The sequence below is a fragment of the Gavia stellata genome, chromosome 7 (assembly GCF_030936135.1).
Source record: "Gavia stellata isolate bGavSte3 chromosome 7, bGavSte3.hap2, whole genome shotgun sequence".
NCBI classification, from domain to species: Eukaryota; Metazoa; Chordata; class Aves; order Gaviiformes; family Gaviidae; genus Gavia; species Gavia stellata.
The window spans coordinates 2,304,622-2,329,376 of NC_082600.1; the positions used below are offsets into that span (position 1 = coordinate 2,304,622).

General features: G+C 44.5%; 1 protein-coding gene across 1 annotated transcript in view; it reads right to left on the reverse strand.

Moving 5' to 3' along the window:
- Positions 1-24,755, reverse strand: part of MDGA2 (MAM domain containing glycosylphosphatidylinositol anchor 2) — a 245,976-nt gene that overhangs the window by 101,077 nt on the left and 120,144 nt on the right. The window contains exon 7 of the mRNA XM_059819453.1: positions 22,008-22,301. Within this exon, the coding sequence (XP_059675436.1) occupies positions 22,008-22,301 (294 nt within the window). The remainder of the gene's footprint in view (positions 1-22,007; positions 22,302-24,755) is intronic.

Sequence of the window (24,755 nt, forward strand, 5' to 3'; positions counted from 1 at the left end):
ATCCTTCCACCCTACTTCTGCTCACGTGCAAACGCTGGGAGGGATTTGCCACTGGAATTTGTTGTTGTTGTTGTTGTTTTGGTGATGGTGGGATGAGCTCTTTGAGTTTGTTTGTTCAGTTGTTCCTTATGATGAAATACACCCTTGCACAAAATTAAGGCCACAGTGTTTGTTGGATGCTGCCTCTTTCGGACATCCTCTTCTTTGAGTTGCCTCCAGCCTGGCCAGCAAATGGGCAGCCACAACATGGGGAGAAAGGAAATTCATGCTTCCCACCCATCTGTGGCTCTCAGGGATACTGAGCTATGAAGATCCAGGAAAAAAAAATTAGATCCCACGTCGAAACAACAACAATGCCATTTGAACCCAAATGTTCCAACGGCGCAGCTGGGCAGGTACGAGACACCCACCCTCCTACGCCAGCGTCTTCCCCAAACGCCTTGTCTCACACCATGGTGCTTCACGCCCTCCGTGGGGACCCTAAAAGGGGTATGGTTGCTGTGATGCTGCCGAAGCAGAGCAGTATCGCCCCAAACCCAAGCACCCAAGGCGGGAGGCAGCAGAAGGGCTGAGCCCTCTCTCCACTCGCCAGCGACCCCAGAGCCATCCCCGCGAGCCCCAAACCTCAGCTGCGGGGCAGCAGCGTGAGCAGCCACAGGGAAAGAAAGAGTTATGAGCTCCTAAAAAGAAATAAGCACACAATATCCCGCGTCTGAAATGTGGCCGAGGCCAAAGGACTCTGCACTTTAACGGCCAGCATTAAACCGGAGACTTGCTCTGAAATGAAACCACTGTAGGTAGATCTGCCACAATACAACAGCACAGAAGCTATTTTTGAGTTCATTTGTATTTTCCTAGGGCTAATCGCTGTGAATAATTTAATCCCCATTCGGAAGACTGCTAATAAGACACTGCCTTTTGAATGAAACGGGCTCTGATTGTGAAACTTGGGCCTGGATTTGTATCAGATTCAATTTTGAATAAATAAATAAATAAATGCACAAATAAATAAGTAAATGCATAAATACAGAATATAGACTCTGTTTCTGGGGCTGTTTTTTGGGCAGCCAGATTTGTCTTCTGTGTCCAGCAATGTTATGCAGAAGGGAATAAAGTCCAGCATTTAATTGTTTTCCTTCTCCCACAGGATTCCATAAAATTTTATGTTATTTCTTCTAAGTTTGGGGGTTTTTTTCCCAATGTTTTACACATAATTGCCTTTTTGTTTTCAGTAAGTGTATATATTGCTATTCTCTGTCTTCCAGCTGTTTCTTCTGCTGTTCTAGTTCATCTACCCTCTCAACCAATTTTATCAAGCTCTGTTTTATCTCCAAAATTGAATTTTCAAAGTTATTGAAGAAATATGTTTTTCTCTATTTTCATTTCCTCTTTGAAGTCTGCCAGGGCTTGTGTTGGATGTATTTTGGAGCTCTGCATAGTTAGTGGTGTTGCTGGGTTTATTCTACCTCATTGCTATGAAAAACGCGCTAGCATATCCTTCCTGAATGCCCTGTGTTTTCTTTGCTTTTCCCACCATTCTGCTCCACAGATCGTGCCTCTCTTTTCCACTAGAGATGCATCAGCCAAACCACAGGTCCATTACACAGATACCAACTATCTTCCATGATTTGTGACTGGAGGGGAAAACATCTCAATTCAATTCATTACACCCAGCTGATATGTATTATCTCATTTTAAAAGATTAGGTACAGCATAACTTCAGTGAATTTGAAAGTGTAGCAGTTATCAACTAACTGAATCCTAACATGTGCCTTAGGATACTTTTCTCAAAACCTCTGGGCAAGAGTAAACTTTCTCAGTCATAAGATGAGAATGGACTTTTATCCAACGACTTTACCTTACTTAAATAATACAAAGAAACCCTACTAATAAACTGAGACCTTAGGTTAGCCCACAGTGTTTGATTCTCCACTACTGGAACTAGAAGTGTAACAGGTTCCCAGGGAGGGACCAGCGTTTTACATGCACTTTGTACCTTGCAGACGTGTTGCATGCCTGCAGAAGCAGGGAGGAACCACATCTGTGATATTTCTGATCATTTCTGTAGAAAGCCCCTTGTTTCTTGCAGCTTTTCCAACCGTGATGTCTTATCTGCCTTACGAGTGTTTCACAAGCTTCTCCTCTAAAATAGGCGCTGCACACAGGAACACGAGAATGTCAGACTGGAAGAACACCCTGTGTGACGGAGCCACTGCCCAGCTATCACAGCCACCCAGGCTATAAACCATCCGATAAATCCCACTGCTGTCGTGATTAAAAATCTGCATGTATTTACGGCCAATTTGCGTCTATGTGTTCTTGCATCAAGATTGGCTTTTAGAGCTTTAAACAGTTATTTTCCCTCTCTGTCAGCCCCACGGTGTACATTCAGAACACAATTTCCTCAGGAAGATGAAACATGGCAAATGAATACAGTCTCCTCCTGTAACATCAACTCCTGCTTTGCACGTGTTCCGTTTTGAGTCCAGCCGTCATGAACATGCACTCAAATGCACAGATGAGGTTTCGATGCTGCCTTACAGGAAGGCTCAGAGGGATATTTGTCTTTACATTGGGCATACATTAGGTTTTCATGCCAGCAATACCTCGGTGATCCCCAGACTAACTACTGCAGCCAGGCAGACCCTTCTCTCCATCCATTCCGAACACTAACGAACAACGCAAGTTTAGCAATGCATTTGGCTCTGTCTCTCAGAACAACAGCTTTCATTTTAACCCTTGCATTTCTGGAATCACCAAGGTCCTTTCTATATAACTCTATTTTCCTCTACACAAGCAATACCTCCCAGGCAGATTTCTGTTAAAGCAGAATGATGTAGGTTCAGCGTTTGTCTGCTGCTGGGCTTTGACTAATTCTACTTCTGAGAATCAGAAGTAAAAGCCTGGGTAAAGTGTAAGAGTAGTGCAGATAAATTGCTTCTGGCTACCCCAGGACAGCTTCGGTGAGTAATGGGAACTGCCCTGGGGCATGTGGACCTTGCTGCACGGCATTAGCAACTTCCATCAAAACATGCCCGTCTTTTGTGCCATGGCCATCACTGAGACACTAAATGTAACTGTCCCCAGGACTGCTTTTTGAGGAAATCCTCCCTTCAGAGTAATATTTCTCTTTCAAAAACTATCCCTTGCTGCTCCTCTCTGAGCCAGACTCTTTAGTCACTTGTTAGACACACCTGAACTCACTGTTTCTACACGATATATATATAAAACACAGGTTTGTAGAGTTAGTACAAATGAATTTCCCACATCTCCCTTGCCTCAAAATTCATTTATCAATCTAAAATGACCAACTCTTCTTATATCATCAATCTTTGCAAAGCCAATGTTAGAGTTTACACTACTTGTCCTTTAACTTCTTCACTTAAGTTACATTTTCTTTCGCAAGTTTTGCAGATACTGGAGGTCAGGCCTGTTCTTGCTTGGATCATATTTATTTTACTTCACCTTTAATACAGGGACTACCTTTGCCATTCTCTGCATCCGACAAACACCAGTTAGGAAACTTTGCTGCAGGACCCGAGACCTCATGGATCAGTTCATGCAGAAATCTGGACCCCCCCCCGAATGCCTCATCCAAGCAAAACTCAACTCCAAAAGTAAAGCTTCATGAGTCTTATTCTGGTAATTTCTCCTTTCACATTCTTACTGACATTATCCATCCTATTTTTCCTTCCTGAGACAGCGTCATCCAAAACTGAAGACCATTTCCGAGTACTGACTTATTTTTGGACATGTGTAGATGATTTTGAACCTCTGACATAACTTACCTTGCTGAACCTCCCCTATAAATTGCTTCCATGAGCCAAAGCCATCTTAAAGCAGCCATAGACCCACTTGTGGTGGGAATCCTTTCCACCCACATTTTAAGTCCCATTACTGGATTAGCAGCCAGCCCACCTCAGAATCCTAATAACCAAAATTCAGAGGGATTTCAGTTCAAACACAATTATCCAAGACTACACGATGGAAACAGGGAGGCACAGCACCACCACCATAAATTCAGCACATTTGCATTACAGCAGAAGGGCTAAGTTCCTCCACACCCCATGAGGGTTCAACGTCAGCCTAAAAATAATCCCCTGGTGAAGCAAGTCACTGCATGAAGAGCAGAAGTAATGAACCCTGTTTCTCTTGCACTTTATTCTCTTTCCTGCATGGATTCTCTGGTGCCCAATGTAGCTTCTGCAATGGTTTTGAAATGGGAAAACAGATAAAGTCTCTGTATTCTGTACCACCATCTATTTTAATTTAATGTGCATGCTTGAGCTTTTTAGTTCTCCAACACTAAGAAGTCAGTTAGAATTGCATACCAGACTTAGACAGGTTTTATAAAGAGGAAAAAAAGAGGAACAACAATACCATCCAGATACACAGCAGCCAGACACAGAACAGTTTCACAAACACGCACATACGAAGAAGAAATTAGACTGCTTCAGTCTAATTGTAAGTGAATTACAGGAAGCACCTCTTTAAAGTGCAAAGGGAGAGAGGCAGTCAGGTTGCAGTTTTCCTTCCTCCAATAATGTCAATGACATCAGACTTGGAAAGATTCTACTGTACCTGCAACTAAAGGGGAAATACTGCCTTTGGACACCTGAAGTAGAGAATACTTCCACAGATTAATCAGAAGCTTGATGGAGATATGGGTATGTACAGAAAGTGGACGTTGGCCCCAAAATACCGCTTACACCCCCACAGCAAATGGAGCAAACAGCAGCAAACGTGCTCTCCTCCCCACAGAATAAGCCTCTTCCAGAAACATAAAGCTGTAACCTCAAACCTGCAACCTCAACCTCTCCATGCACGCTCAGCACGGCAACCACGCTCATCCTGGACCACGCCACATGGCACAGCACCCAAGGGAGTGTGCGTAGGTATGGCCTCAGGCACGTCAAGTGATAACGATGATATTACCATACATCTATGTGCAATAACAACATATCAGCACACAGAGCTATCTGAGGTAGTTGGGAACTGGGCGCATTGTTTAGCTAGCGCATTTTTTAGGTAGCAGCAATCAGCAAGCATACGTCGTTGAATTTCAGTCTGATGGGCGCTGATTGTATATCAGACATGGATAATTTTTTTCTCAGAAACCCTTCTTGATTTGAAAAGAAACTCAAGGCGGCCCTTAAGAGTAGCCATAAACTGCTAATGTCCTCCTTTCACAAAAGAAAAAAAATGCAACTATCAAAATTTCTTTTCTAGAAGGCTTTACGAAAGACTAGTTCTAGACTAAGCACTATCCTAAGGGACACAAAGTTTTGAGATGGGTCGCAGCAATCATCCTGCATAATACATCTAAGAGGAATAAGCTGCTAATTACCAATTTTCAGAAACAAAGCTGTATGAGCTCCTGTGAAGGGGTGTGATTAGTTGATTAGTGAGATATGGCTGGATATGTACAGAATTGTTCTGTGTGAGTGTCCACCACGGCACAAACGGCACCACCCAGGGAAGATGTTTCTCATTCATTTCTGTAGATCATTTAACACCAATGTTCCTATTCTCGTTTGCCTTTTCACCATCTGCCTGTCTACATGCTGCCTACGCACTGCGGCACATTAATGTTTTGATCCAGGATCAAACTCTCATGGGTTAGACCAAGTGCCTCAAAGAGATGCCAAGATGAGTATTAGTATTAAAGGGTTGTAGGCTCACAGCTCCATTTGGTTCAGCGATTACTAGCTGTATGCAGGAGTATCCCTGCAAAAGTCAACAATCTTCTAAAAACTTTTCATCTCATAACTGATACGACCTGGTGAGAGGCAGCACAGCCAAGAGAAGATCAGGCTGCTTTTGTTACCGGTTCAACATCTTCATTTTTTCTGACCAACAAATTCAGTCTGATCCAATGTAGATTCGACAGCAAATGGGCTACCACATCCAAGATCGTGAGATCAGAAATTAGCAAGTCAGGTGATACTTTAAAGAGAATTGCAGATCTGATTACACCTGGCCTAATTAACATCCAAGTCTGAAATCCAGCGAGGATTCAAATTAATTTTCTCCCAGGAAAATATTAATTCAGCTGTTGACCTGTGGGACAAAATTCCCTTCTGGTTTATATGAACAAAACACCAAAATCACTGGCACTATCTCCATGTTCACCACTAGAAAATATGGCTTTTGGTATCTTAAATAAATACAGCAGTGCTGCACAAGATGGCTTAAAATAAACTCATTCTAGGTTGATGATATTAAATCAAATAGGATGTGTTTTCCAGCCAGGATTTATTTTGCTTTGTTCTTTTGAGACATAAATCTTCTGGTCTATGTAAGTATAATTGTGGATGCACTAAATAATGGCCACACTAAAGAAATTCAGGGACAAAATTAGAATGTGTCCAAAATATAGGAGGCCTCTGTGGATGTCTGAGCTTATGATAAAGTCCTTTTGTCTTTCTCCTTTAATCCATTACAGACAGGAGACAGTCTGCTCTCTTAGAGAAGCTGAAAACAATAAATATACAATAAATAGAACGCACACCAGTATTACCTCTTTCATGTTGAGCTTTGATACTCCAAATACAGCAAAAGCATATAAGGTATTTGTGAATAAAATCAGTGGCTTTCTTCAAAACAACTTGTAACGTCAGTAATTAGGAAAAGAAATCAGTTGGCTAACTGCTGTGTGGGCTTTAAGCTCCAACAAGTCACTTCGGTTGAGAATTTCCAGCTCAGGCAGTCAGACACTAAGGACTAAAATGGCAAAAAGCACAATGAACTGGGCACATGCGCAGGCTGAACGTCACACTTGGGCAATACAACCCTGCGAAGAGCCTAACGAAACAGGAGAGGTAGAAGCAAGGAGGGAGATGGTGGGAATTTCCATGATTAGCACCTCCAGGAACTGAAAGGTCAAGTCCTGATGACTTGTGCCTTAGAAGTCACAAACTTGGGGCTTTCTGGGCTCCATGAAAGACTGGAATGAAGTTTAATCTCTACGTAATTAAAGAGAAAAGGCTAGGACTGCCTCGAATCAGGCTGAGGCAGAGGTCATGAATAGGACAGAGAGGACTTGCGAGTGAATTGACCTCGACATTGCAGTCTACTATGTTTTTTGAGAAGAAAACCAGCAGCAGAGTGTAACTCAAAGGCTCTGACCTCTATCTGGAGAGCAAGAAGCCAACCTAGGTCTGCACAAAGGATGTGAACAAAAGCACATGTAGCACATGTGAACTTGACTTGTGGTTACTCTAATTTTCCTGGTGGCACAATGAAATACCAACAATTTTTTTGCAGTTAATTAGAAAGATGATATATTTTCAATCAATTTTAGAGCCACGCCACACGAATAATATCTGGTACAGAAGAGCCAAGGTCTTTCATGCCTTTGGTGCAGCAAGATTTTCTAAAAGAGCTGACCCCCCTCAAATGTCAAAAATAATTCACACCTGTAGGAAGAACTGAGTTTAGAAGAACATAAAGAGTACATATACAGTCACACTGGAGGGGCCTGGACAAGCATCAGACTAAAATAGCCACCGAAACCTCTAGAGGAAACTTGTGGGGAACCAGGGAAGTACAAGAAAGCTATCCAGCGGCAAACCCAATGCCTACCTTGAAAACAGGGGGGATGGAAGGAGGAGCTGGAGAGCTACAGCCCAGACACCTTAATTTCAGTTCCCAGAAACACCCTGCAACAAACAATCCAATAATTTATGAGCGCTTGGAAGATAACACTGAAATGAGTCACTGTCACTAGGGATTTGTCAACAGCAAATCATGTCAAAATAATCTAATTTCCTTCTTTGAGAGTGTAAGAGAGACAGGTGGTTGAGGAGAAATCGCTGATATCCTGCATCTTGTCCTGAGCCAGGCGTTGGACGCTGTTTGCCGTGACATTGCCATAAGCCAGCCCTAGAAGCATGAGCCGGTATAGTGGGGAAACTTGAGCACAGGGTGGTGTAAAACTCATCAGCCAGCCATGCTCAGAGAGTCCTTGCCAGAGGCTCCGGGCCAGATCCGAAGCCCTGGGCTCTGGCTCCATCCAAGCCAGCTACTTGGACAAAGAAAAAGATCTGGACAAAGACAGCACAGAGAGCCATGAGGTGGGAATGGGGTCTGCAAAATAATGCCTTGGCTTCACAATGGATCACAGCTGAACGGGAATCAGCAGTGTCACGCTGCTGTGCATCAATCTGTGATGGAGGAATAGGTCTACATTGCAATGCTACATCTCTCCTCTGCCCAGCAGCTGTAGGCACAACGGGGCATAGGCTTGGAGACACACTTCAAGAAGATGAGGGCTAACCTCAGAGAGTATGGATGAAAACAGCAATAGTGATCACACCTAGGCAATTCAGCGTATAAGGAAAACATGCAGGAAATGGGTCCGTGTCATTTAGAGAAACCTGAAGGTTGACAGGACAACAGTCTAACTAGGTAAGGAGCAACCTAAGGAGGATAAACTGCTCTCCATCCCCACTGCGGGTTGGAGGAAGAGTAAGGGGCTTAAAGGAGAAAGAGCTGCAGGGCAGGGATGGGACAGAGCGCGTGCGGAGGCTGAAAAACATGAATAGTTCTGACCGATGCCTTTCAGGTTGGGCTGTTTTAGGGCAGCTTCCACCAGTGCACCACAGCCATGACACCGGCAATTTCAGAAAGCCCTGTGTATTCACACATTGAGAATAATACCTTTTTTGCTAGTATAGCTTTACGATTTCAACTCCCTCCAACAGAGCGAGACGTTTGGTTCTCTGGGTTGAGAGTTACAGAGCTTAGCTTGGAACGGATAATAAAACCCAACAGTCTCCCTTTTCATACCACCAAAGATTTAAATGGAGGAGATATGTGCCTATGTTTTCCCTCCGTAGCTTTCAAAGTACGATAGTATGTGTTGAGGGTACCAAAGACAACACAGGGAAAACACATCTAATGAGATCATTGAATAAATAACAGGCTTCTTCACCGATGAAAGTGCTTGGCATGGTTTTACATTGTAAGCCTAAACACATCGTAATTACCCTTACAAAATAAGTTACAGAAGACACTGCATCTGTTGGCCTTTCCAGTGTAAACCAGGACCTGCAAGAGAAAAAATAACCATCCCTCGTTGCAGAGGTCAGTCCCTTGTCGTTTCATTCTAACGAAGAGCAGGCACTGCTTGTGCCCCTGCCCCTCTGTGTGCAAGCCAGTCCTGCCACGAACAGGAAAATGAGAACAGATACAGTCTATTACTTGCTACAAACCGAGTAAAAAGGAGAAATTGGGCCAATAATAAATCTGAATGATAAAAAAAATCTGAATAAGCTGCTACACTTGAGGGAAACAGTCGATTAAAACAGGGATAAAAATGGCTTTATTGATAAGAATATGTATTAATGGGCATAGTAACTACAAAGGAGCCTGGAAATGTGAGAAATATGTATCAATTGCGCATGGTTTGAATATCTTTTCAAGGGCCTGGACTACCTAGAAATAACAACTCCTCTAAAAAAATGTAGGATATGCCTCCTCTTTGTTTACTCTTCACAATTTTTATTATCCAATCCAATAACAAATGAAAGGTGTGAAATTTCCCTTTTATTACGTGGAAAGCTTCTGAATATAAGAAGGAGAGCATGAGAAATCCTGTTACTAGGAATTTTCTATCATAAACTTTCCTCAAGAAACCCGCTTGCGCAGCTTACTAACGCTGCCACCAGCCCGCAAAGACCCTCCATGGCAGATGACTGTGGTCCCCATGGCAAGAAACTGAGGTCAGAGCGGTGCGTGGCATTGCTGCTTGATAACAACAGGCATGATTTAAATCTCTTTGAACCAAGCAGAAGGATGCTCCCCAAAAAGGTGGTGGAGCTGGACAGCACGGCAAAGTGTGGGGAGCACAAGGTTAAATCCATACCCTGCTAAGGCATTGACACAGAAGATGCACAACCTACGTGTCCCGTGCTCTTTGAAACCCTTCATCCACCAATGCCGCTGGCAAGACTCCTATCGTTTTCAGTGATTTAACTCATAATGTGGTTTCTTTGCTGGGAGGAGAAGACTACAAGAGGATCTCAGGCAACATGGCCAACACAGATTTTTCCAAAGCCTGATGGGAGCCTGACCCAAAGAAGGAGGCTCTCCAACAAAGCATCACTTCCCTACAGCAACAAAGATCCTCCCAGCTTTCACAGCATCTCGGTGACTGCTGTAATGAGTTCAGCATCCTCTGGACTAGCTCCATTAAAAAAACCTGATTAGGTACCAGCACAATCGAGGTCTAATTTCATTCCTGCTGCTGAGTGAAAGGAATGTGCCTGCTGACACCATTTTTTTCTCCACAGGTAAAATGATTTTCAAAACTTCATATTAACAGCAGTGGACAACAGGTCTGAAGAATAAAAATATTTTAAAAAGAGTCTGCCATGAGGGAGTGCAGAGAAAGTGGCAATCTTTCTTTAAATATGTATATTGCCTTTAAAAACTCTACTTTATGAGACGCAGTCACAAAGTCAAACATTTGAAAGTTAGACAGGAAGATAGCGATTTTTAGAGCAAAACAAATAATAATGTAACCAGATACATGATGTATCACAGCAGCATTCACAGACAAAATTAGTTACGTGCCTATATCAATCCAAATAGCCTTAAACTTTTAATGTTTCACTTTGCAATCATAGCTTTAGTTAAAATGCATATTTCTTAATTATGGGCACAAGTCTCCTAAGCAATGTAAGACAAAAAATGGAAATTTATTTACTTAGTATCTTCTTCAGTTAAAATAGCCGATGGCAACAAAATTAGCTGAATGGCCAACCTGATTATTCCAATTCACCTTCCCCTGAGTTGGGTGGTTGTTGATTTTGTTACTCCCAGTTCTCACCCTGTGAGAAGGGCATTTCCCTGCTCGGTCTAGCCACGGCCACGGCACCCTGGCAGCCTCCTCCCCAGCCACCGCCTTCTGAGCTCCAGAGCCCTTGCTGACCTTCGCTCCTCCAGCAGAACTGCTGGAGTCCTTTCACGATGTTTGCTGACCTTTGTGGTTTAGGGTTTTTTTTCCCCCCTAACTCGTTTTTTTTCTAACTGTGACATTCCTTCTCATTCTGCTGTCTACCTTCTTCTTATGATAATTTCTGGGGATTTCACTGAACGCCACAAGCCCTAGTAAAGAGTCTCATGGATTTCCCTCAATCATCTTTGGTTGTAACTCACTGTGTACATTTGCCCTTTGATTCCTATCTCTTAACAAGTTATTCATTGTGAAGCTGATCTCTCTTTTATCATATCACAGCATAGTTTCATAAAATAGGACACGGCCTAATGCACAATACAAAGCCAGAAGAAAACCTTTGCTCTTGCAAATACCACATGTAGGAAATAAAGCTCCATGGACAGTACTGTCCACGCAGGCATTCCCTTTAGCTCTCAAAAGCCCATGAAAGCCTTCCCAAGAAACAACCAGGTTCTTTTGGTTCCTTCCAGAGGTGCCACATATCTGGCAGCTGTGCAAGCTGACGTGCTAATGAACGCGGGTGCTACCAGCTTTTCCCCTCCCTTGTGTCATCTCCAACAGGGTCCCTCTGCAAGGACAGCACCATCAGGAGGAACTAATCGCCTGTTTGCGAGTCAAGGGACTAACGCTTGCCTTGACGAGGTGGGAGCAGAGCGCTGCCCGATTAGGCAGGACCGTATCTCCCTGGTACCTCCCCTCCCCTCACTGCTGCAGAATTAGGAAGACAGCTCCCTCGTCAGGGTATCCTTCTAGAAATTGTGAAACCAGTATTCTACAAAGGAGAGCAACGAGAGCTGTCGCAACTCTGCAGCACTTTAGCACTGCCATGCAGTGGGAGGGAGCATCACTCTGACCCTGGAAGCTCCTCATCCTCACCCCTCTGAGCATGAGTCAGAGGGCAGCAGGATGTCCCTGGGTGTCCCAAACCTTCAGGGATACCGAATCTGCATAAAGGCCAGGGAGCTTATTTAACGGTGTGTGCAGACACCCTCCTCCGTAGCTTCTCTGGTGCTGGCTCCATCCCACTCCTCAAGAATTTCCACAGCCTTTCTACCCACCTGCATTTGTCATAAAACTATTAGAAAAGGCACCATCCACCGACTATTTAACCAATCATAAAACCCATCTTGAGAAGAAGCAGGGCGAACCATCACAGAAAGATGCTGGTCTCACTCGATGTACAAGAGGGGAGAGACGCACGCGCAAGACCTTCCTGCATTTCAGAGGGTCACATTTAAACCGGAGGCTTCCTGGCCAGCTGGGTGGCATTTAGGATCAGAGCATCCCTGTGCTCTGGGGAGGACAATCTTCTCCTTGCATCAGCGTGAAACAAGCCCAAACCCCACCACATTTCAACCTCCTGTTTATGCGCACTGAAGGTTTTTAATGGAGCGCAGAAGCTGTTGGCTTCATGCTGATCCTCCCGCTCTGGAGTTTCGAGGGGATAGCCTAGCTTCATGGAGCTAACTTGAAACAGCTGGAAGTACCGCTACGCCAGTGTCAGCAAAAAGCTACCACGGTTAGGAGGGTGCAAGTGTCTGTGAACAAACCTGAAAGAAATACTGATGAATTAAAAAGCACCATTCTCCCAAGATTATTAAGTTGACTACTCAGATCCTGGATACCATCTCCAGGAGAAGCAGAGCGTTCAAAGACACCCTATTCTGATTCTTCAGATTTTAAATATAGATATGCAACATTTACATCTACTCCCATTCCTCCTCTCATTCTCACTCCTTAAAAAAACCAAAAACTTTTTGCCTAGAAGACTGTCTTTGGTCTTGCCCTCAGACACTGCTGTGAACTGCTCTGTGGTGTAAGACTATCTTCTACATGACCAATTGTCAAAAAGAAACATCTATGAATAATTGAGGTTTTTTTCCAAGAACATCCATGTTTATGCTTCAGGTTCTGGGGTACTCGCTGCTATGCTGTCTTTTGGAATTTCTAACAAGAAAAAGATACATCTCAGGAGGTTTCTCTCAGCGACTATCATTTTAATATTAAATAAGAAAAAATTCAAATTATCTCATTCTCATTTACAGTTTTCCATGTTGCCAGTGTTTGCATATTCATTACTTCTCCAGGTCACTAGACACACACCGCCTTTGACCTTGCTAAATGTCAAAAAGCTCCTAGCATTTTGCTTTGCTGATCAAGCCATCAATTATTTCCATATATTTTTCCTCCCTTGCTCCGTTCAGATAAATTACATACAAAGCCATAACTGCTTATGCACTATGCTGAAATCGTTCTCTGTCATCTTTCACTGAGGATTTTATAGAAGAGATTTTGACCATTGTTTTACATTAAAGCACTAAGAGAGCTTTCTGGAAAATTTCTAGTCGAAGAACTAAGGAGCTGGGAACTCTACCCATAGGTTAAACGCAAGGACAGTGGTAACAGTATCTGGACTGCCTAAATATATCTCGCCGTAGGGCAGACTGAATCTTCAGGGTCAGGTAGGCAGCATGTATCTGTGCCATATGAGAGCAATCCCGGGAAAAACCTGCAACCCAGGGATGCGGAGTTCCTCCAACACCGCACGCCAGGATGGAGAAAGCAACCCAAAGTGATAAAGGCAAATGGGAGCAACATGTATTTTCGAGTTTTAAAGTTGTTAAGGTCATTTATTAATTCCCATACTCCAAAAAGACATCAAAAATGGCCCAGAAATATAAAAACAGCAAGGCCCAGTTCTAGCCCTCTTTTAGCCTGCCCTCTCTCTCACCACAAACAGCCTAAATCAAAATCAAATCCTATCTACAGAGAAGGAATTCTTTCGGAAAGTAATAAGCCCAACAGCCTGGGAATGTATTGGGTTATATAACACTTGTCCTGAATACTAATCGGCTTCTTCCACTCAAATCTTCAATCATAACGTAAGGACAAAAAGAAAGTGTAACTGTGATGTGAATAATACGGATGTGAAATGTAAATACTGATTTCCTTTATCATTTCAACCTGCTTAAAAATAGATTTCAATGATTATTTAAAAATAAAGACATTTTCCCCATTCAATTGCTCTTCTCACCTACGGAGACTCCCTGACTACAGCCTTTTTAATACATTCTCATAGTTAAAATTTTACAAGCAGATCTGAAAATCTAGAAGGTTTCACTCTCTGGGAGCTTTACTTGCACTCCTGATCCCCGCTCACGAAACAATACCATTAACGTGCCTGGCTCTGCCCAGCAATACGATGAAGAACTTGGAGTGCAAAAAGCTTCCTATGCAATGAGCTGCTGTCCGGCCCTGGGAAACACAGGGCGAGTTTCTCCGGACCTGAAACTCACTGTGAACACCTCCAAACCCGAGCAGCAATCCTGGTCCCCGTCCCCCATCCTGCCCATCCCCACTCCCTGCAGGGCTTTGTCCGCCCAGCTTCAAGAAAACCCCATCCACGGTCTCGGACTCCGCAAGTCTCCTGGCAAATTGCTGCAGGGGTTAGCTACTCTACCTGTTAAAAAGTTTCTCATAATTACTTTCCTAAATCTCCATGAGTTTTAAGCTCATTAATTCTAGTTCTATTTTGGATGGATAACACTTTATTCCTTTCTCCTGCAACAACCTTTTATTTCATTATTAATATAATATATAATATTTACATATAAATATTTCATGAGGCACATATTTAGACAGTCACAGAATAGATACAGCAATTTTTCTGAGCTGCCAAATTGCCTGTCTAAAGTGTAAAAGATTATTTTTTCCCATCCTCAGCTGCAAATAGCATCTACAATCAAAGCAAAGCGGACCCAGTTCTGAACTCTCCTGCCAATGTAAAACCTGGACAACTAATTTATGCCCCACTGATACACTCCAGATTTGCAATGATGCACCTGAGATCATAATTCAGCCTCATATTTCTTACTAATTAGCTCTGTTCCATTTCAAATATAATCCCTGAAGAATGTTGCCCTTCTGCACAATTTCATCAGTTGTTTAGAATTTATTACCGAGTAGGAATGACATACATAAACTGGAACTCAAACCAAAAGGAAAATTCAGAGCATCGCAATGTGGCCAACTTCTCTGCCAACCAGGTTACCATGAAATATCTTCGATGTTTTAAGAGGCTTTACAAGTACTTGGAGACCAATGCGTTTGGAAAACAGTTTACATTATAAACAATATTTTATGTAGCACCGAACTAAAACTGGAGCATATAAAACGCAAGCCCAACATGCAGCAATGTCCACCGTGAAAAATGATCCTGTCCTTCCTGCTATCATCACTTGATAAGGTACACGATGTAAACATTTGATTATATTGTACCTGATGGCATTTTTATTTCCCAAGCATTCTCCTCCAGCAGTAAAAGTGGTGCATTTAAATTATTACTGGATCGCATCCTGTCTGCCAACAGCAGGCATTTATTTATTTATTTTAACTTTTATTTATCCTAATTCGCGCACAAGAAAATGGCCGGCGCTGCGAGCGGGTGCATGGCTCTGAGCATTGTCATCGCACATAATTCCCGCTTCCCGCTCGTCTGTCTTAGTGCCCTTCTGACACCGAACTGGGAAAAGCCACCTTTGGGAGCACGTGTCTGGAACAGCCCTTCCTTTTCAGATGCCATCATCTCAGCTCAGAGCAAGGAAGCCACGGCCTAGAGACCTTCCTGGGCTCATGGCAGGAAGGTTCACGGCCACCGCGGCTTCTGATGGGTCCCCCAAGGGCAGGCGCAAGCTTGAGCAGGAGCTGGGGCTCCGTCTGGACCAGCACCTTTCATCTTTGAGCACCAGCTTTGGGGGAAATGAGCAGTGTACCTTGCAGCACCAAAACAACAGTATCAACAGTGCCGTTGCACGAGCACTTTAAGTCACCACGAGCCAGCACAGGTCTCTAAACAGTCACATACGTGCCTCCTCTGCCCCACTCAGCCTCCCTTTCCCATTCGCATGGACGCAGCAAACCACACTTGGGAGATGAACTAGTTAAACGCTCCCACTGCCGCTTTTGAAGGCTGATTTTCCACGCTTAGCCCAGCCCTCCCAGTAAACCGACCACGTCATTTAAACCTGCTGAAGGGATCCCCCTGGACCCAGCAAATGGCCTTCCCCACGCAAAAAGATCTCTAAAAGGCACAAGGAAGATACAGAAGGATAAACGCCATTCTCTGAAGGGCTCATACATTGACCATACTATAGACGACACCACATTCAAAAGAGTCGGGTAAGAAACAGGCGGGGAGTCCCTCCAAAGATGGGCGCAGAGGAGCCGGCTGCGCAGCGAACCAGGCTATTTGGTGCTGCCTGCTCTTCTCCAGGGCAGAGATGCCAAGACACCATCCATGGGTCCTGGGAAAATCTCTCCTCTCTGAATGCTGTCTCTGCTTGCCCGGCTCCCGGGGAACCTGCACCGGCAGGACTTCACGGGCTCTGCTGATGACTTCTCTACGATGACAGACCTCCCTCAGCTCTGTCCCTAGCATCATGACTAGCTTCCTCCTCTTATTCTGTTGGGAAAGACAAAGAATAGCGAGAAATGAACTCAAGCACTTTACAGGGTGGTCTTTTACTCTAGTTCTTCCCCCAGAGGTCTTCTCCAATCTCCCACGGGAGGTGGACACTACAGTAATGCCAGCGACCAAATCCCACCGAAGGTGTTTAGCTCTTCTTGCTGCTGGTGCTGTACTTCCATGATCCTAGTTAATCTCTCAGAGAAAAGCTAGCAGCGTTCACAAAATCTGCCAAACAATAAAGATCAAAGTCAGTAAAGCCCATAGCTTGTGATGAGTGCCAACACACCTAAGAGAAAACACCACAGGATAATAATAGCAATAAGCAAAGGATACGGGGTTTATAGATCAAATCAGATATTGCATGTCTTTCATTACTATAGCATCCTCAGAATCTCGTCTCCAAAGCCTCTAGGGTAGGAACTGTTATCTCTATTTTACAGATGGGGAACTGGGACAAAGAAAAAACATCCCAGACACTTTCCTTAGGACAGGCTCTGCTGCTTTCTCTGGATGCTTCGCTCTCCGTAGCCACGCGGGGAACACAGTTACCTAACATTCAGATGGTTAAAATTTTCAGTTAAATTCCTCTCTAAGGCCTACTCCATTACACCTCAAAACAAGTATCTTCTTTGCTGTATTTTACTGTTGAGCAATCACCTCGGGAGACGACAAGGATCGCGGGACGCGAAGTGTACCAAAAAGCACACCGACCACGTCTTGCCCAACAGGCATGGGCTAGGAGGGATGAGTCTTCCTTTACTTTTGGTTTCCCATCATGCATTTTCATTTTCCTATTAGAATTTTTAGAATTTGATGGTACACATGAAAAATCAAAAATCTTAAATCAGAACTCGAAGCCAAACTATGACAAAGCACAGAGATCAGCCGTTTTCCTGGAGAACTCACAGTCTGGGATCCCGACATCACTGATCATGGGGTGAAGGGATGGCAGAGGAACAGAGAGGCAAGGAACTCTGTTAAAACTGGTCAGATGAACTGAGAGTGGGTCAAGTTAAAAAAATGCCTTTATCTTTGAATTTATCTTTAATTTTTCTTTCATTTGAACCAACAGATATGACCTAGAGCAATACTTCCACTGAAAGATTTATTCCGTGCAGCAAAATAGAGTAATACGCCACTTTGGTGAGATGGAAAGTCCTACTCTCACAAGTAGAAACTCTTCTGACACCCCAGAGAATGTGAATGTACCCAGCTACCAACGGCCATGAATGTATGATTACACACCCACGTGCCATATACAAAGTGAAATCAATCAGTTATTACATAAACAAACGTGATTCATTAAATATCTTTCCCTGTTTATAACTGATAGACGCATCTAAAATAAACACTACAAAATTACTGAAAAGAACTGATTTTTATGACAATTGAATAAATGCTATGCTAGTTACAGAAATGAAGTCGATGAGAACACACGTACTTTCCTCCCACATGAAAAATAATCAAAGCATTACATAATATCTGCTTTGTCCATTCATCTCCAAATTGTCACTTGCTAGGATCTGAATAAAGTGAATAGAAATCTAAACAAGAACAGATTAAAGAAACATCTCCTGTAAATACCTGTTATACTCCTGCTTATTATGACCATTTTCAAGTTGTGTCTCTCATCTCTTTCAGAATATGTGAAATGTTGCATCTAACGCAGCACTAAAAATACATAAAACCAGAGCTTTTTTTCCCCGCCAGTAAAATACTGTAAAATAACAGCAACCCAAGCAATGCATCCACCAGCCTTTGGAAGTCAGCAGGAGTCATCCCACTGGGTTCACCAGGACCTAGCTCAGGTCCTGAAGAAGTGCAGCTCGTGGGAAGTCCTCAGCCACATCCTGGGAAACATTCCCCAAGACCCAGACTCAATCGTCCCTTCCTCTAATGTGAAACGCATGATCGCCTCCCTGCTGAAGAAAATAACGGCATCTGCTTAAAAGCTTTGAAATGGAGACCGGGATAAACGATGCAGAACTTGCTGGATAAATAGAAGAGTTTCTGCGACCGCGAAAGATTTGAAAGAAAGTCTTCCAGGGCAAAATGTGGGACACATCACAGCTGTTATACAGAGCCATGTCAAGAGCGCTTCTGAATACTTGTTCTTCCAGTATCCCCCTGTGAACGGAGCTTCTGAGGATTTAAAAAAAAAAAAATAGAAAAGCAAGCAAAGCTGAAAATTACTTTTATTACCTGACAACACATGAAACAGAGCTCCTTCTGGGCTCATAACGCTCCCAAGGATTGAGACGAGAAAGCCTTGGCGCTGGGGATGGGATGGCCGCCTTGCCCAGGCAATTACTTTGTGGGTTTGCCGTTTGTAACTGCTGGAGTGGATTTACCTCCAGAGCTTTCCCACTGAAGGTCTTCCTTTATGTGCAACACCCTCCACGCGCGTATTTGTACATGAACTGAATTACTTGAAGAAGCCTCCCTCATCCACATGTCCATCATCCACACATCATCGCAACCAACCCAAACCAGGATGTTATAACAACAATGCTGGACTCAGCACGCACTTACGGAAAAGATGATGTACACCGACAAAAAGAGAAGATAAACGAAATGGCTAAGGTGGAGGATCTAAGTGGCCAGAAAACAAAATCTTTTCTAGTTCTCACAGCAAATCAGTGACAGAAAAGGGGAAAGAAGCCACTTTCCCTCCTTTTTATTCATGAAGACCATTGCTCCACTGTTTGTACAGCGGTTCTTGCTCGCAAGATTCACAGGGGACTCTGAGAATCAGCTCTTACTGAGTTTAATATTTCGTGTTTCCCCTCTGACATTCAAGATCATCAAGGCCTGCAACACCACACAGGCCAATCTTTAGTCCAAGCTATCCAAAATTCTTGCACATTATCACCTTTCTCACCCATCGCTGGTGCTCTCTGAGGAACTAGTCTCAGTCAGCCCTTTCTATGAGCCACGCTGCTGCCGTCCTCCCGAGCTGTCCCAACCCAGTGTCCCAAGAGCAACAGGCTGGGGAGTATCACAGCAAGTTTTCACAACCTTGGTTTTCTTTAATTTACAGCTGTACTGAGCAATCTTTTCTTGTGTTTTTCATGTTTGTAATGGCTAGCAAAGACACATCCCAGCCAAGTTGTGGTAGCCAAAATACACCACATCCGGCCTCTGTGCGCACACCTGATAAACTGCAGCAAACGAAAATCCATGCCATGGTTTTGTGCTGCTGTTCTCTGCATTTTCCCCAGCATCGACCCTTCCTTTCTCACACCATCCATGCTGCTGCAAGGGCCCAGAACACGGTACCACCAGCTCTATCAGCCCTGACAATGACCTGTGCCATGGTGGCATGTCCATTTACAGGACAGACTTGGGGCCCCGTCCACACATCCTACATTCTGTCCTTCCATGGCTTTCATCTTCTACCTTTTCATGACATTTACCTTTTGTAAATCACCTTTTCTGTGCAGCTAAACTTAAATGCCTGTAATGACGATGGCTTGGTACAGGAGATCTGAAAGAGAAGCTGTATGTCATCAGCAGTAGTCTGAGTCATGATAACCACAAAAGCCATCGTCAGAATCACAGAATCACTAAGGTTGGAAAAGACCTGTAAGATCATCAAGTCCAACCATCACCCCAACCCCACCATGCCCATTAAACCATGTCCCGCAGTGCCACGTCCACACGTTCCTTGAACACCTCCAGGGATGGTGACTCCACCACCTCCCTGGGCAGTTTATTCCAATGCTTCACCACTCTCTCAGTAAAGAAGTTTTTCCTAATATCCAGTCTAAACCTCCCCTGGCGCAACTTGAGGCCATTTCCTCTCATTCTATCGCTTGTCACTGGGGAGAAGAGACCAAGACCCACCTCACCACAACCCCCTTTCAGGGAGTTGTAGAGAGCGATGAGGTCTCCCCTCAGCCTCCTCTTCTCCAGACTGAACAACCCCAGCTCCCTCAGCCGCTCCTCACGAGACTTGTGCTCCAGACCCCTCACCAGCTCCGTCGCCCTTCTCTGGACACGCTCCAGCACCTCAATGTCCTTCTTGGAGTGAGGGGCCCAAAACTGAACACAGCATTCGAGGTGCGGCCTCACCAGTGCCGAGTACAGGGGCACGATCCCCTCCCTGCTCCTGCTGCCACACCATTTCTGATACAGGCCAGGATGCCGTTGGCCTTCTTGGCCACCTGGGCACACTGCCGACTCATCTTCAGCCGGCTGTCGACCACAATCCTAGTAATAATGACATGAGTAAAAATTCTCATGTCAGCAAGGGCTCCCCAGCGCTACCACAGCTCTGAATTAAGGCAGCTCGTGCAGGCTGGTCCAGCCCATTCGTACAGGAGCCAGTCTGCCCTACAACAATCCGTGTGCTTTAAAACTGCCATCAGTAGGCGACTAATCCCCCCGCCATCCTTCTATGCTCTATAGGGAAAGACGGACCTCTCCTGAGGATGATCTAAGATTCAAGCCATTTTCTGCAACCTGTAGAGAGGGAGCCAAAGACACCCCTGCTCCCGATTTAGATACATCAGTGCAGGTGGGATGAAGCCAGTCCTAATACAGATGAACCCCCAACCAGAAGAAGCCCAAGCAAGAAGGCTCCAGCTCTCCTCCAGGCTTGACTCTCAGGAGGCTCTTGGTGTCATTAATCTACGTGAGTGCTAGCTAGGACAGAAGAACGCTTTGATAAAAAGCTGTGCCGGCACACCAGTAAATAGCTCTGATGAAAGGGCTGCAGATACCACAACATGCAATCAAGTGCATAAATAATTTGTTATACAACAGACCTTGGAAAAAACAAATCAGTTGATTATTAGTAATAAAGATGTATATTGCAGCATCTTCCCCCTGGAGGCCCCAAAACAGGTCAGTTGTGCTGAGCACAGAACACTGTTAAAAAGCAAATCTGCCATGATATTTGGGCAGCTGAAACCAGAATAAATGAGGGCTGCGCAAGTCACTTTATAAAAAAGTGAAAATAAGTACCAACAACACAACAGACACATGAAAGTCATTTAGTGAGCATCTTGATCAGTTACTCAGCAACAAAGAATGGCTCATTATTTCCCATAAACTATATCAAACCAGATTTTTCATTTTCCAATAATAAACGCTGAGCATTTCCAAAATAAGTGATTTCCCCTTATGTTTTCCTTCCCATTCCTGATGCTGATGGTTCACATTCAGAGTCAGAGCAGACTATGCAGATCCGCGTGCAGATCAGCTAAGATGGAACAGCCCTTTCTCTCATTTTTTCCTTCTTGTTTTACACAGTATCAACAAATGAGATCAGTATCAGATCTGCATTTGTAGAAATATGTCCTCCTATCTCATGTGCTTGTTCCTGTGTCAAGAAATTTAAAACTAGGCATTGGGAAAATAATGACTGCCTCACACTTGTTTTTTTAATATAAGTGGGTCTCCTATGTAATTTTTAGTTCTATATTTACGTTAAAATCATGGATTCAGGGAACTACAGAGCCAAACAACACAGCATCAAAAATGTAACAACCATAAGACCATATTTAGGCGAGAAAGAAATCAACTTCTTTTTCTCAGCAAAAGCACACGGAAAGAAAACAAAGGTCTACTCACACTGTACAATGAGCTGTACCAAAGCTTCTCTGGGTTTCACATTAAACCCGTTGTATTGGCTGGTCTGGCACCTATAGGTTCCCGTCATCTCCCTGGACACGTTCACTATCCTCAGGATCCCATCGTAGCTCTCCGTCTGCATCGCCCCGTCCGGCATCGCAACCTCCTTGTCCGCTCGGGACCAGAGAATGATGGGCTTGGGCTTCCCTGTCACCTGGCACTGCAGCTCGATCGTGTCCCCTTCCCGGGTGACCAGGGGTGACTTTTCTTGAGGAACAGTCAAATTGGGTGGGACTTTAAAGGAGAAAAAGAGATGGTTCAACAATTAGCATTACAGAGACATCAGGTGGCTTTCTTGCTTGTACAGTCATATGAAGAATTAATTTATAAGCAGACAGCAATGCGTAGTGACTACATATATTAGAAGACCGTGCAATGCTACGATATTTATGAGCAAGGTGCTCAGCTGCTTGAAGTGGTTGAAATAAGATTTAACAGCCCCAGCTATGACACTTATTTGCCTCCATGTGCGTCTGACAAGCTAGGACACCGTACCAATGTACATCAGTGCATTTGGACCACCGGTCGCAGCTAGCACTTTATCACTGCCAGCTATGGGTTTCCTTTTTAGGAGTATTTGGCACTAAAGCCCCTTTTTTACAACAGACTGGCTGCTGATTTTATCCAGCTCTTAATGGTTGCGCAATGAGGAAGAATCGTGCCAATTCAGAAATCAGCTCAGAATTCAATACCTGAAACCGAAAGGCAGTTGGCGTCTTTCTATCACAGGAGGTTTATTCAAACTGGTATTTTTTTCATAGATATTTATTTGCATTAATCAATCTGGAAGGAATATGTGAACAACTGTTTCCAGCAGGAGTTAGACAGCCCCTGGGAGCAGGAATAGCCAGCACCGCCGCACAGCGAGCTGGCGATGCCCAAGGACCCATCCTTCCTCCTCCCTGCAGTCTTGCAAGAGTGAGACTTTCTAATTGTCCCCAGTGCCTCTCCGAATTATCAGCCACAGCTCTGAATCACCAGTCCTCGGGAGCGAGGAGAAGAGTGAGCTCACCACGGAAAAGACGCTGCTGTGCAAGGTGCTTGATCAGGACACAAATGCCGTGGCATCCCTGGCAAAGGCATCGGTGTTTGCACAACGGGCATCCCAGTGAGCTTCCACCGGCGGTCCCATCAGAGGCAGCCGCTCTGCCTCGGTTGTTGAGGTGACAGCCTTTGATAATTATAAAGCACTGCAAGCTCCGCCGGCCCGACAAGAACAGTTTTGCCATGTCCAATTATCGTTCCCATCTCATCATACCTATATTGGGTTTAAAGCCAATCTCTTACTCCTCTCTTCGCGCAACACAAACGAAAGCCCCGTCTCTGAAGCTGCCTGTGATCTCCAGATCACACACGGTGCCTTCGGCACTGCGGACCCTTGCTCAGGGAGAGGGCAGGGGCTGCCGTGTGGTGGGTGAAGATATGGAAAAGACTGATTTAAATACTGCCCGCCCTCTCTTTCCTTTTGTGCCTTCTGAAAACTCAGCTGCCCTTATGGGTCTTCTGTTCTGAATCAGGCAGAGAGATGCTTTCTGTTTTAAGAGTCCCTCCTAGGAGCGTTACCTCTCCGTGCTGTCCTGCCCTCAGCTACTTTGCTTGAATGCCAGGACCGACAAAATACAGCCTGCACCGTAACTCCTGTCCGCAGGAAAAAATAATCAAAGGCTATTTTCAGGCCCCCAGAGACAGAAACAACAGACTTGTACCAGTGAGAAACAGCTCCAGTTTTCTCCCGGGATCTACCCTGTGTCTACGGACCTGACAAGCCTGCTAGGAATCAGAGTTTAAAACTTTCATAGGTACCAAAACGCTGTTTTCAGCTGTTTTAAAGGCTTTAATAGCTCCTTCTGATTTGGTGGGATATACAAAAGTGGAAATAACTTTTTCCACAGGACAGTAAAAGAAAAATTATTTTATACTTCAAAACCAGACGAAAAACAAAAAAAAAAAAGTTAAAAAGAGAAAGACTGCTTAATAAAACATTCCCAACATTAATAAAATATTCTTATTTTTCACTTATGCCTGTGTGTGCCATAGCAGGTCTGAGCACAGGCCAGTGTGGCCAGGACACCTGGATCACTTGGAGGGAGCCCAGAGGAGAACCACCCCATGAAGATGCACAACAGCCCCTGGTGAGGAAGGGCTGCAGGACACGAGATGGCCCATCCCAGCGAAGGGAGGGGGCTACAAAGCCACGACAGCATTCTTGCCAGAGCTCTACCGGAGCTCAGAAGAAAAATACAGAGGGAAAAGGGTGCTGAAGGCGATGAGGGACGAGACAGAAGGAGCAGGTGAGAGCTGCTCTGTGGTCCTCCAAGCTATTCTGACTGTTTCTCCACCAGCGTGTGCCCTTCCCTCTCCCTCGTTTCTGCATCCCATGCTTTTGCTGTGAAGTACACGGTACTTGTGCTGGACCTGCATCAGCCAGGCACTGCTGCTGGGACTCCTCCACCTTCTCTCCTGAAAGCGAGCACATCGCATAGATACCAAACGGCCACCTCCTAAAGCCACGCTCTATGAAAACACAGACTAACCTGGGAAAAACGTATAGTTCCATGTTTATAGGAAAATACAGCTTCAAGAGAAAGGTTTGAAAGCAGACTGTGCACTGCCTGCCTGCAAGAAGGAGCCTCCTTATGAACATTTCTTCCAGCTCACCTGCCTTGTGGCTTCTCAGCCTAGTTCAAA